This window comes from Pelmatolapia mariae, linkage group LG3_W (assembly GCF_036321145.2).
Source record: "Pelmatolapia mariae isolate MD_Pm_ZW linkage group LG3_W, Pm_UMD_F_2, whole genome shotgun sequence".
NCBI classification, from domain to species: Eukaryota; Metazoa; Chordata; class Actinopteri; order Cichliformes; family Cichlidae; genus Pelmatolapia; species Pelmatolapia mariae.
In genome coordinates, this window is record NC_086229.1 from 51,407,296 (window position 1) to 51,421,011 (window position 13,716).

At 38.8% G+C, this 13,716-nt stretch overlaps 1 protein-coding gene across 1 annotated transcript; it reads left to right on the forward strand.

Annotated features, from left to right (window-relative positions):
* The first annotated feature begins 5,226 nt into the window (after positions 1 to 5,226).
* Positions 5,227 to 8,199, forward strand: LOC134624621 (sterile alpha motif domain-containing protein 3-like). The gene is made up of 4 exons (XM_063469630.1): positions 5,227 to 6,051; positions 6,322 to 6,474; positions 6,647 to 6,739; positions 7,358 to 8,199. The coding sequence occupies exons 1-4, from the start codon at positions 5,488 to 5,490 to the stop codon at positions 7,673 to 7,675; spliced, it is 1,128 nt and encodes a 375-aa protein (XP_063325700.1). The 5' UTR covers positions 5,227 to 5,487; the 3' UTR covers positions 7,676 to 8,199.
* The last annotated feature ends 5,517 nt before the right edge of the window (positions 8,200 to 13,716 follow it).

The following is a 13,716-nucleotide window of genomic DNA, read 5'->3' on the forward strand; positions in this document are numbered from 1 at the left end:
AGACAATCACTTTTTGGCACAACACCGGTACTCCCTCTGTGACCAGGTTAGCGACGTGAGCTCATCCATCTTATTGGGCAAAGATCTAACATTTCCAATAATTACAGAAGGAAGAGATGGTCGATAACGTCTCCTTCTCGGGCGACAGCGCTCCTTCCCAGCACGACACCCCCATCTTTTCTTCCTCAGCTCGCTGGGAATGTCGAGTCTATCCGCCGGCAGTACCGCTGCGGGACGCAGCGCTGACAGCTGATCCTTACTGTAAACAAAGGATCCCTGCTCTGGATCCCCAGACACGGGTGAAAAAAGTAGAATAAAACTAAGAAAAACGACCAGAACTAACACAAAACGGTAGAACATGGTTGCAGAGTCTAATTACTAATACGTTAGTTATAAAAATTACGAGAAGAAAAAAGACAAGAAAGAAAGAAACTCAGAATGAGCAGAGCTGCTGGACTCCAAGCTGCTCCAGCTGGTCACTGCTATGCTGGACCTGAAGATGTGGCCTGTGATGTCTGCACTGAAAGAAAAACAGGACTTGATGGCTTTTAGTTATCTTGTCCGGCCTCTTACTGTGAGAAACACCTCCAACCTCACTATGATGCAGCTCCATTAAAGAAACACAAGCTGGTGGCCCCCTCCAAGAAGCTCCAGGAGAACATCTGCTCTCGTCATGATGAGGTGATGAAGATTTTCTGTCGTACTGATCAGCAGAGTATCTGTTATCTCTGCACAATGGATGAACATAAAGGCCATGCACTGTAAACCCAGATTTTGTTTCTAGTTAAACTTCTGAGTGATCATTACTTATACTGTTATGTTTTGTAAAAACCTGCTATCATTACTAAACAACATTAGTTAATTGTACTTTTTAGCTGAAATAGTAAGTGCCACTAATCCGGTTTAGTAGAATTAACTTGGTGTGTTTAGTTTTATAACAAAGGGGAGGGGCCTAATTCAAAACTTCACTGGGCGCCCCACAAGGCCTCTGCAACGGATTCAACGCGGACTCTGCGGGAGGGAAGAAAGCAGACTGTTGCCGACATTTTCTCAGCAGCATTGAACGCCTTGAACGGTTAGTATGTAAAATAAGTAGTATAAATATCTTTGTTGGAACATGCAACACCAAAAAGCTTGGAGGTATTTTTTGACGCTGTCACTTACTGTACGGTTTAAACTTGGTGCATATCGGTAATATATAGGCTACTTATTGCTAGCTAGAGTCCATCTATTATTGTCAGCAGAATAATAAAGTTAGATTTAGTCAGTTTAATTTGTCAACCACAATTACTTTGATATATAGGGTAACATAAGTTTATATTTGCTGAATCAACGATTTAGAACACTATGATGACCCAGGTCAGAAACTCAGAACACGATGTCTTAGAGAAATGATTAACATTAAAAAAATGTAACAACGTTAAAAAACAACATTGTTAGACAAACTTTCTTGTGGCCTTCTGAAGTGTTCTTTAATTTTTCACAACTCTGCTTGGCTTGTTATCAACTTTTACACATACTGCCACCTTTCATTTTTAACATAAAAGGTCTTAAAAAGACTAACTAACCTGTAGGAACTCTGTTCTCGTTCTCCCTCACTCTCTCTTACCTATTTACGTGCCAGTTTTATGGTAACACATATATTTTGGTTCTATTACTTTTTTGTGTTATACAGCAATATTATTTTGGTCTGATAGTTTTCTTGTTTTATGTTTTACAGATCCTTGTGTTGTGAAGATGCTGTGGAAGTGTAAGTATTGTGAGTTTATGTGTGAGAAAAGGGGTTACCTTTTAAAACATTACCGGTTAAAACACGGAAACTATGGAAGAACAGCCCCATTTCCCTGCTTACACCAAGAATGTGTGTGCACATTCAACTCCATGAATGCACTCAAGGTTCACTTAGCAAAGATCCACCAAAAAACCCAGGTTCCACAGCCAATATATACTGCACAAGTAACCTTTCAGTGTCAGTCATGTGACTTTTCTGCACCCTGCACAGAAGCAGTCTTCCTCACTCACTTGCGCAGTACACATTTGAAGGTAAATCACAGAGTCCAGTGTCCATTTAATGGCTGCAACTTTCACACCAGTGTGTATTCTACATTTAATGCACACAGAAGTAAAGAGCACAGAACACTCGACTGGAGGATGTTCAGGCCGGAAATTGTTGCTGGTAATGTAACTAATGAAATGGCACAAGAATATCACGAGCCTCCCAATGACACCTCCGAATCGGAAGACAATGAGGACTCTACCAATGAAGATCTTCATGATTTAGAAAAACAGCTGGAGCACAATCTTGCTGCTCTTTTTTTAAAGATGCAAACAGTGCTACACATTCCAGAAAATACAGTACAAGAAGTTATAAAACAGCTGCTACAGATTTGTGAACTAGCCCAGCCACTGCTGCATAATGCAGTCAAGGAAATTCTCAAACCACATACAAATGTGGAAGATTCTGTTGTGGAAGAATTAGTAAGGGCTGCTGAAAAGGGTAATGTAATGATGAAATTCTGTGGCAAGAATGGCCCCTTATCAACTACAAAAAGGAGAGCAGCATATGTGAATAAAAACTTTACAGAGGTTAAACCAGTAGAGTACCTTATTGAAAGAGGAAAAAAATGTAGTGCTGTATATGTACCTTTGCATCCAATGCTACAGAAGATGTTGAGTAGGGCAGACATTTTGGATAAAGCTCTTTCCATCCAAAAGCATGTGCAACATGAGTACAGTTCATACAGAGATGGTACATACTGTAATGAAAATGACCTCCTTAAAGGGGATGAATTCAAAATCGCTGTTGGACTATATACAGATGATTTTGAAGTGTCCAACCCTTTGGGAACATCTAGAAAGAAACACAAAATGAGTGCAGTGTATTGGGTGATAGCTAATGTCCCATCAAAGTACAGATCCACACTCCACTCCATCCAGCTTGCTGTCTTGTGTAAAGCCTCTTATGTGAAAGAATTTGGCTATGCAAAAATTCTCCACCCACTCATTCAAGATCTAGCTTCTTTGGAGCAACATGGTGTCTATGTTGAGAAGTTGGGAGAATGTGTTAAAGGGACAGTTGTATATGTGGCTGCAGATAACCTGGCTGCTCATTCTCTGGCAGGATTCTTCGAAAGCTTTACGGTGGACAGATTCTGCAGGTTCTGCATGGCAACAAGGGACGAGATGCAAGCCAAAGAGGTAAATTCAGGTGCTTTTGAACCCCGCACTATTGATGCTCACAATCAGCAGGTGCAGGAGGTAAAGCAGGATCCTACTAAGGCAAAACAATATGGTGTTAAAGGAGAGTGTGTACTGACTGATGGTCTGGAGCATTTTCACGTTGTCCATGGGTATCCCCCCGACATCCTCCATGACCTTTTGGAAGGGATTGTTCCTGTTGAGCTATCACTCTGCATTTCAAACATGATTTCTAAAAAATATTTTACCATAGACACACTGAACTATGCTATAAAAGCTTTTGAATATGCCTTTGATGACAAAACTGACCAGCCTCAGCCAATTTCCCACAGCTTCTCTACCAAAGGGACCATTGGTGGCAATGGCCATGAGAACTGGGCTCTACTTAGGCTGCTCCCACTTATCATTGGCCATAAAGTCCCTGAGGGAGACGATGCATGGAACATTTTACTGCTCCTAAAAGAGATTGTTGAGTTGGCTGTTGCAACAAAGCACACTGAAGAGTCAGTACATTTCCTTGACTGCAAAGTGTCAGAACACAGAGAATTGTTGCAAACAACATTCCCAGATTTTAGATTACGGCCAAAACATCACTACCTCGAGCATTACCCCGAGCTGATCAAAGCATTTGGTCCCCTTTCAGACGTTTGGACAATGCGATTTGAGGGGAAACACAAATTCTTCAAACGGGTCATACGTAATGCCCACAACTTCAAAAATGTAGCTCTGACATTGGCTGTTAAGCATCAGAAAATGATGGCTTACTATTTGGACACAAGTTCATTTTTCAGGCCATCAGTTGAAATGGACAAGGTCACTACAGCATCAATCAGATCTTATCCTGAGGATGTCCAACAGGTTTTCTGCCGGAAAGTTCCTCAGCTTACATCAGTGCTTGTTGCATCATCAGTCTCTGTAGATGGAGTTACATATCGTTCTGGCATGATAGTCTCTGTTGGTTCATGCGCTGGGCTACCTTCATTTAGGCAGATCAAACAGATAGTGGCACTCAACACCGAGATCCTGTTTATTTGTAATGAGATGACTGCTTGGTACCACGAGCATCTGAGGTCTTTTGAACTCATCTGTGACAGCAGGAACCCCTCTCTGTGTGTGGTGCAGCTGAAAGATCTAAATGATGTGTTCCCTCTTCCAGCATACACATATGGTCAACATTTAGTAGTGACCCTCAAGCGTCATATTATATGCTAAAAAGCAAAAGTGTGGTTTCTGCAATCAGTCTAGACTGTAAGGTTTTTTGTCTAATTTTAGAGCTCATGATGAAATATATAATAATACAGTCTGAGAAGGGTTTTATATTTTTTCATAAATGTCTGACTATTTTAGTAAATGTTTTTCTTGTACATTTGAGTAGGGGGGCTTCTATAGAAATAGACTAAAAAATGGAATTACCACTTAAATCTCAGGATAAATCATAATTTTCTTATCTTACATAGAACACCAAGACAAACAACAAAGTCATGTACCACACAGACACAAGCAACACCAACAAAAACAACACACATTTATTGGATGTACAACTTCAATCTCATGGACATCCATAGTTTTTTCCCCCTCTGGATAGTACTCATAACTTGTTTCTGTGTTGGTGATAGTTCAGCTTGTTCAGTGTTTTCCAAAGCCCAGTATGATGCTCTCAAATATTTTGACTTGAAATCATAAACACTTCTATCATTTAAGTTATCTTAATTATTTTCATAGTGATGTTTCTTCTGAAGGAAAAAAAAGTGTACTGAATTTAGGCAACAAATGCATTAATCAACTATTTTTGTGATGCACATAGTGATTGTTTAGCCGTTAAATTCCTTTTTTTATATGTAAAGTTATATTCTAATTGTTGTTTCTATTTCCAAGATGACTGCAAACCAGAAAATGACCATGAGAGTCATTCTAACAGAGGCAGATATAAGGAAAGTCATCCTACATTCAAGGCCTTCTACAGTAAAAGACTTGATAACCAAGCTTCGAGAGTCACTGGGACTTCAATACAACTTCAGTCTCCAATTCCAAGACCCTGAATTCAATAATGAACTATGTAATCTAACAGATCTTCAAGAACTTCCAGAAAAACCAACCATTAAAGTCCTGCCTGTCTTTGACCTGGTGCCTGTCTCATCTGATGACGTCTTTAGCGACACAAGTACTGCAGATACAGAGATACTCTCACATTCACCTCAGGATCGACGTGAACCATGGCCAGAATTTTTTGACATTCCAACATTTTCTGTTGATGTGGAGTATAGACTGAGGCAAGCAGATTTGCTGTTTATGAGTGAAGGAACACACCTTAAGGTCTCAAAAGAGCTGAAACATGAGATACTAGAGAGACTGGCAGAAAGCATGTATAGCTACACAGCATACCCAACTGCTGCTCAGTTTGAAAGTGTTGCAACAGCACTGATAAACAAACACCCCTGTCTCCAGGAGCGAGGCTCTGTCACTCGCTGTTGTGGTTGGAAAAATAGTCTAAAGCATAAAATGGGAAATTATAGAACAAAGCGCAGGCAATCAGGATGCCTTGATGTTGCAGTAAATGCCGGTAAGCGGGGAAGGCATTCATCAGATGGACAACCAGCAAACAAGCGGATAAAAAAGGCAAAGAAAGGTGAAATCAACTACTTGCCCAACTTTCCGGATGGATTTGATCAAGCTGCCCTGGAAGAGGCCCGTAAGGACTTGGCTGATGAAATGCAGAAGAGAACCCCAAATGGACTTCTTGTAAAACAAAAGATGGATCAGACTTTTGCTTTGAGAAGAAAAGAGGTTGTGGACTCTGAACCCCCCATAAACATGATGGTGAAACGCTGGCCTGCCCTCTTCACAGAAGATCAGGTATGTTCACAAAAGCAAAGATAACTAATAACTATCTGTGTTTTATATAATGTGCCTAGATGTCGATTTCTTTTGACCCCTTTAAGGAAAACATGGATGACTTTAATGTGGAGCATGTCGTTTATACATAGAAACATCAAAACTTAAAATTCCACAAAAATGACATTCATGGCTGTTTCTCCAGCTCTACTTTGCAGATGGCTTGTCTTGTACAGGTTGGTTATGTTAAGTGCTTTTTTTTTACTCTCTCTCTCTTTCTGTATTTTTCAGGTGTTCATGGAGTTCAGCAGGATTGTGGGCAAGAACCTCAAGCAGGAATTTTATGAGAACATCGATCGGCACAGTCCTCGTTTCCTTGAGTTATTTCGTTCCAAGAGAGGGAATGTTGGACAGTTGTTGACTCAGATTTCACAACAGACCAATGTAAGTTCATACAAATTATGTTTAGTATTGTTCTTTACAGGTTTTACAAACATCATAGTCCCAGTCTATAGTTTGTGTAATTCAGTTTATTGTTGATCAGTAGCTTTCTTACTGATAAGTTATTTTGTTTTATTTTAGTCGTCTAATTTGTTATTCTGTTTCATTCCCAAAGACTACTGACCCAACTGCAATCCGGACACAGGTGCTCAGAGGGCTTCCAATCATCCTGGGGGACAATCCTTCAACCTTCTTCAAAGCAGGCTTTGTAAGTACACTCTTGTGTTCTTTTAGCCAAACGTCTCCTGGCACAGCTTCACCCACATGCAAGGTGCACAGAGAAGGTCAAGAGTTGATTGGACAGACGCCTGCAGTAAATAAAACGCTTTGAGGTTATAGGAAACAATAATCAACCTGGAAATGCACAAAATATATTTGGAAAAAAGAACAAAAGAAAAATAATATGAAAAATAAAATATCAAAAGGAATGCAAAGAAAGAATGTCTAAGTATAAAAGGAAGTAATTAACACAATTAGAATGGAATTAGAACCGGATCAAGTCTGAAAAATCACTTATACTGATCCAGTTCAAATTGCTTTTGACCCAATTAAATTGAAGGTACCACCCCTACATTTTGATTGGTGTATCGACGTTCCTTCCTATATTATGCTGCATATTTAAACGCTGGTTGGTTGGTTGTTGTTTTTTGTTTCAATAACCCTGTCAATCTACTTATGAAGATTGTTTTATAGCACTTCCAAGTGTTCCCGAAGCCTCTATTCCACTCTTTTCTTTTACATTTCACTATGACACTCTCATGGTATCATGATTGAAGTTTATTTTTGTAACGAGTATTCTAATGATTATGTACTTTTGTTTTACAAGGAATCAGATGCTGATTTTTTCCGTGACCTTGACATCGGGATTCTTCTCACTGAGCGTGAAGAGGCTGTGCTCACATCTGCCCAGCATCCAAGTCCAACCTTGTTGAAAATTATCATTGAGGGAGAAGTCGTGATGGAAAACATCCAAGATCTGCCTAAAGCAATGTGCATTCTGTTTGGACTCACGTATGCACTCCATCTTAACTATCCTAAAAGTATGAAGCTGACCTTTCTGTTCATCCAACAGATTTTGCTCTCATTAGGCCACACTGACCTAAAGCCAAAGATACAATCTTTGAAAAATCAGCTTACAATGTAAAGTGATGTCATCTCTACTGTGACATGTTTGTTTTTTTTCCTCACCTTTTTGGTTCTGTAAAACAGCCCAACAAAAAGGCACAAAACGCAGAAACAGACACATTCAGCACCCAGTCAGAACAGTCCCATACAACACCTACAAACAAAAAACACTACACATAAACTTCTATACACACAAACACACACACACACACACTTAGATGCTTTAGAAGTGAGCAGAAGCATGTGACGTGAAAGTAAAAATTGAAGAGTTGTACCTGAAAGACAGACATTGTTTAAGTTGTTGCATCATAAGTCTTTGTAGATGGAGTTGGATATTGTTCTAATTAGAAAGTCTTTGTTAGTATGTCTGTTGACCTGCCTTAATGTAGGCAGATGGTGCAGATCCTGTTTGTAACAGGGAATTTTTGGGAATTCTGTTTTTTGTTGGTTGTTACATTCACCTACCACACAACACACACACATTCAACTACCACACAAACACACACACATTCAACTACCACACAAACACACACACATTCAACTACCACACAAACACACACACATTCAACTACCACACAGACAAATTAACATTGGCTTTGTTGTGGCTTTTTCTTAAAAATAAAATGCATTGGAGCATTTGAAGATTTTGTTTTTTTTCCTATCCAACTTCATTGTAACAATGTTTTTTATAATTCATAAAAAAGTTATTTTGTTAGAGGAAAATACAATCTAATTTTTTTAGTAAGTACCAGTAACAAGTAATATCTTGTTATTCAATAATTCTGACTACACAAAAAAATATGAATATGAAAATTCATGTTATATTAATACAGCTAAAAGTATTTAGTTTCAGCTTGTGTAAAAACGTAGTATTCCATGTTAATAAAACTAAAAATATTTAGTTTTAGCTTGTGTAAAAACTTAACATTCCATGTTAGTTAAACTAAACCTATTTAGTTTCAGCTTGTGTAAAAACGTAGTATTCCATGTTAATAAAACTAAAAATATTTAGTTTCAGCTTGTGTAAAAACTTATGATTCCAAGTTGGTCAAACTAAACCTATTTAGTTTCAGCTTGTGTAAAAACTTAACATTCCATGTTAGTTAAACTAAACGTATTTAGTTTCAGCTTGTGTAAAAACTAAAGTGGTATAAGGCAACGGGTTTCCTCGCAATTTGCGAGTAAAGTCAACTAATTCGGGTTAAGAGTGTGAAACAGTCCCAGCTGCAGCAGAAAGGACTGAGAAGCAGAAGGAAAGATGTGAAGCTGCTTCAACAGGAGGTGGAGGCCATCAATGGCTGTGCTGATAAAGCAGTGGAGGACAGTGAGAAGATGTTCACTGAGCTGATCCGTCTCATCCAGAAAAGAAGCTCTGATGTGAAGCAGCAGGTCAGATCCCAGCAGGAAACTGAAGTGAGTCGAGTCAAAGAGCTTCAGGAGAAGCTGGAGCAGGAGATCGCTGAGCTGAAGAGGAAAGACGGCGAGCTGGAGCAGCTCTCACACACAGAGGATCACAACCAGTTTCTACACAACTACCCCTCACTGTCAGCACTCAGTGAGTCTACACACTCATCCAGCATCAATATTCGTCCTCTGAGCTACTTTGAGGATGTGACAGCAGCTGTGTCAGAGACCAGAGATAAACTACAGGACATTCTGAGAGAGGAATGGACAAACATCTCACTGACAGTCACTGAAGTGGATGTTTTACTGTCACCACCAGAGCCAAAGACCAGAGCTGAATTCTTAAAATATTAACAATAAATCACTCCAGCTTCCTCTCACAGTCCAAATAAATGTACTTATTGAGGATAGGTTAATTGGAAACACTAAATTGCCCATAGGTCTGAATGGGGTAAATGTGAGTGTGACTGGTTTCCGCTGTCTATGTGTTAGCCCTGCGACAGACTGGCGACCTGTCCAGGGTGTAACCTGCCTCTCGCTCTAAGACAGCTGGGATAGGCTCCAGCGCCCCCAGGGGACCCTAAAAAGGGCAAGTAGAAGTGACTGGATGGAACTACAGTCTTATTCTGATCATCCAGACAGATTAACTGAATATTATCAGGTCCTGAGTAGAGAGAATCTGACTGGACGTTGCTACTGGGAGGAGGAGTCTAAGGAGCTTGGTTAAAGGAAAAAGACATGCGGAAAATCTTTCTTCCTGAATTAATTACTACAAAGGTAATCATGGAACTTGCAGATAAGAAACAGATTTATAAATCCAAATGTGATAAAATAAAGTGAAACAACATAGAAAAAAAGCAACTTATGTCAAACACTCATCTCTGAACTTGAGTACACATGCTTTATTGCACTCTAGGTTTGTGTATTTCAAATAAAATTTTTGTGTCTTACAGTTGTTTAATGTACAAAAAATATAAAGTCAACATTCGTCTATTCTCCTACTCCTAATTTTGTTTTATGTATGTAGCTAGAGACTGAGCACATATGCATTAATTTTATAAGTTACTTTTAACTTTAACTTGAATTTCTCATAATTTCTTTCTCACGAGGAACTGAAGCCACGGCTGTAACAAATAAAAACATAAATAAGCAAGCTAATTTTTTTTCCATATATTGTCGCAGTTACACATGTGACTCTCCCCTCTTTTAACAGCTGACAATAAAATGTTTTAATAACAACAGCTGCTTATAAGCTAACATGATGCCAGCTAATGCTAGGTTCCAGTGTCTGAAAATCACACTTTCCCTCTGACAAATTGTTTGATTACATTCTCACATAGCACGAAGGTTTCTTTGCTAAGTTTCCAAGTGCAATAATGTTGGATCCACATCATAGAAAGTTTCTCTAATGCTGCCTAAAACAAGAGGCTAACAGCAGTGCTACTGCCAGTGCTGAGATTTTACACACTGTACCTCTAAGCTCATTTTTGGTAATACCAGAATGATTTGGTGTAAAGGAGATAAACAGAATTCCCACGAATCCAAGACTATTCAATACTGCTGCTCCCTGGTTAGTGGAACTTAGGCAAAAACTGCTGGAGTTATAAAAGTTCAATCCCTATAGAGAACTGAGGGAGTTCATGGTAAATGGTAAATGGCCTGTATTTATATAGCGCCTTTACTAGTCCCTAAGGACCCCAAAGCGCTTTACATATCCAGTCATTCACCCATTCACGCACACATTCACACACTGGTGATGGCAAGCTACGTTGTAGCCACAGCCACCCTGGGGCGCACTGACAGAGGCGAGGCTGCCGGACACTGGCGCCACCGGGCCCTCTGACCACCACCAGTAGGCAACGGGTGAAGTGTCTTGCCCAAGGACACAACGACCGAGACTGTCCGAGTCGGGGCTCGAACCGGCAACCTTCCGATTCATGACTTCACAAAAGACCGAAAATACAAATCAGGAGTCACAACTGTAAAAATAATAATAATAATAATAGTAATAATTGTACTACTCCCACAGATGAGCAACTTGGGGTCCCTCACTGGTCTGGATTTATTTATTTATTCATTTGTTTATTTTTTTGAGTCAGAAAAATTTTTCATAGTATTTCCTCTGAACCTGCTTTTGTGTGATCATTTTTTGTCAGTGCCCCGGCACACTGCTGCAACAAACAAGTCAGTTTATTCTGAACTGGGTGATAACTCCTTTAAATGAAAATTAGCTTGTAGCTTGTTGTGTGTCTAATGATGTGACTGGATATGTGAGCTCAAATATTATTTGTTGAATTTAGCCTGTTGCATCAGTTGCTCACTTTCTCTTATCTCGGGGTTAACAAACTCAGTTGTTGCTTATTCTGCAGTCTGGAAGAGGACCCTGTACTCTGCACAGACCTGGACAAGCTTTGTTAAACGAGGTTCATGTTAACAGTTTAAACTGCGCATTTTTTGGAGGCAGTGACAACCAAAGACAACGGTGTTCGTTACAATCTGAGAAAGGAAGAAGAAACCCATGTATGTTTTTATAATGTTTTTCTGCTTCTATTGCTACTGTTAGTAAAGAAAAAACAAGACTGTGCATAGACTATTATTAGTACAAGTAGTAGTAGCATTAAGTAGTAAATTACTAGATACATGAGAATTTGTAAGTTTTTGATATTTCTACATCATCAATGTGATTTTTGTTTTTCCCACCAAAACACTTTTTTAAACAGAAGCCAGATGTAGCAAATGTGATGCAAATTCATATTTATTTTTGTATTTGTCAGGTTCAATAAACACTACATTTTCAAAAATGTTAATTTTCTGCCAATTATTTTATGATTAATGCTTTAAAGAGTTAAAGAGGTTGTGTCATTGACATAATGCTTTTAGAGGACTGTAGCTCATTCTGTGTGTCTGTAGCAAAGTATTTAAACAGTTAAAAAATTCTCAGTGTAAGTAACAGGTACAAAAAAAATCCTTAAAATTAAGCTCAAAAAAATCTAGAGAGAACTATGGTGCTAGTTGATTAGTTGACTAGAACTTATTTTCATGAAAATATTATCTTCATTTTGATGGTAAACACTCCTTTAAACACCATCACAGAAAACAGATTTCACAGTGTTGCTGTTTTCTATATGTTGAAACTTGGCCCCACCTTGTGTCAGATATATATTTTTGCAACTCTGAATATAAAAAAAATTAATATGTCAAATATTTTGAGAGCAAATTTTTCTCCTGGTTGCTTCCATTGCAGTGGTTGTAGTTCATGTAGTTTTGGTTAGACAGTGTAATAATCAGGATCATGAACAGGATCAGATGTTGTACTGAGTGAATGAAGTCAGACTGTAGATTTTCCTTCTTCTAGCTGTACTGACTGACCTTTGACCTCGTGTGTTGATGACTCTTCACCTCTGTCTCCTCTCACAGGGAGAAGATGATCTGCAGGATCCTGCTGCTCGTCATCCTCACCTCATGTGTCTCTGGTTAGTTTACAGCTTCACTTTATGAACTCCAAATAAAGCTCAACAACAGATTTGTTCCAGTTCTCAGTGTGTCTGCTCCTCTCTTTCCCTCTCTGTCTCCTCAACAGGATCATTTGTAGTCAATGTGACACAGACCTCCTATCAGGCAGAGGAGAACCACAACATCACACTGGAGTGGACGTTCACCATCATAGATGACATGTCTTTGATTAGTGTCCTCTGTTATCAGAAAATTGAAGAAAAAATAGTAGTCTTGTACAATTTTGTTCATTATTTTGAGGTGTCAGAGTCTCAGGATGAAAAGTTTTCAGGACGAGTCCAGAGTGACAAAGACGCCCTCAGAGAAGGACGAATCAGACTTCAACTGTCCAGACTCAGGACTGATGACTCGGGCCTTTATGTTTGTGCAGTGTTTACTAACTACTCCTCAGGTTCAGCAAAATGTGAAGTCAAAGTCACTGGTAAGTTTATTCAGTAAAATTAATGGATTTTTTTTAAATTTCCCTCTTCCACTGGCTGGACTTATAATCTGCACTTGATGGAGTTTAATTGTTGAGAATTTTATTAATAGTCAAGATCAGCTTTCATAATTAAAACACATGTCAACCATGTAAGACAAACATCAAAATGTGCTCATTCTGGACATGAACATATGTTAACTGTTTCCTTTATTTATTTATTTTTGTCTTTTACAGCAGCTGCTGATCAACTCAGAGATCGACTTTAACACCCAACACAGTTGGGAATGGCACTGACAGAACCACCTCTGATGTGGTGTTTGCCATAGTTCAGAAAGAAAGTGCAGACACAAGACTTATTTATAGCTGTAGAGATGAGTTTCTCAGATTACAAGTAATTAATCCAAGTTTCTTTTGAGTTTTACATCTCATCAACACCAAATAATTTAATTCCAATTTCTTGTTTAAAATGTATTTTCTGTTTTTTTACATCCTGCAAAAATGATCATTAAAAAAGTTAATTATAGGATTTGAAAAAAAATGTTATGGTGTGCTATCTTTGTGATGAAACAATACTGGCTTGATCAAGGCTTTCTGTGTGGGGTAAAAAATGTTAACATCAGCTATTTAATACTAATAAAGTGATTGAAGACCCTTAGATCTAAGGGCCATGGCCACAAGTAGGAGTATACATACTCACAGACATCCATCCACTTATCCTTTTC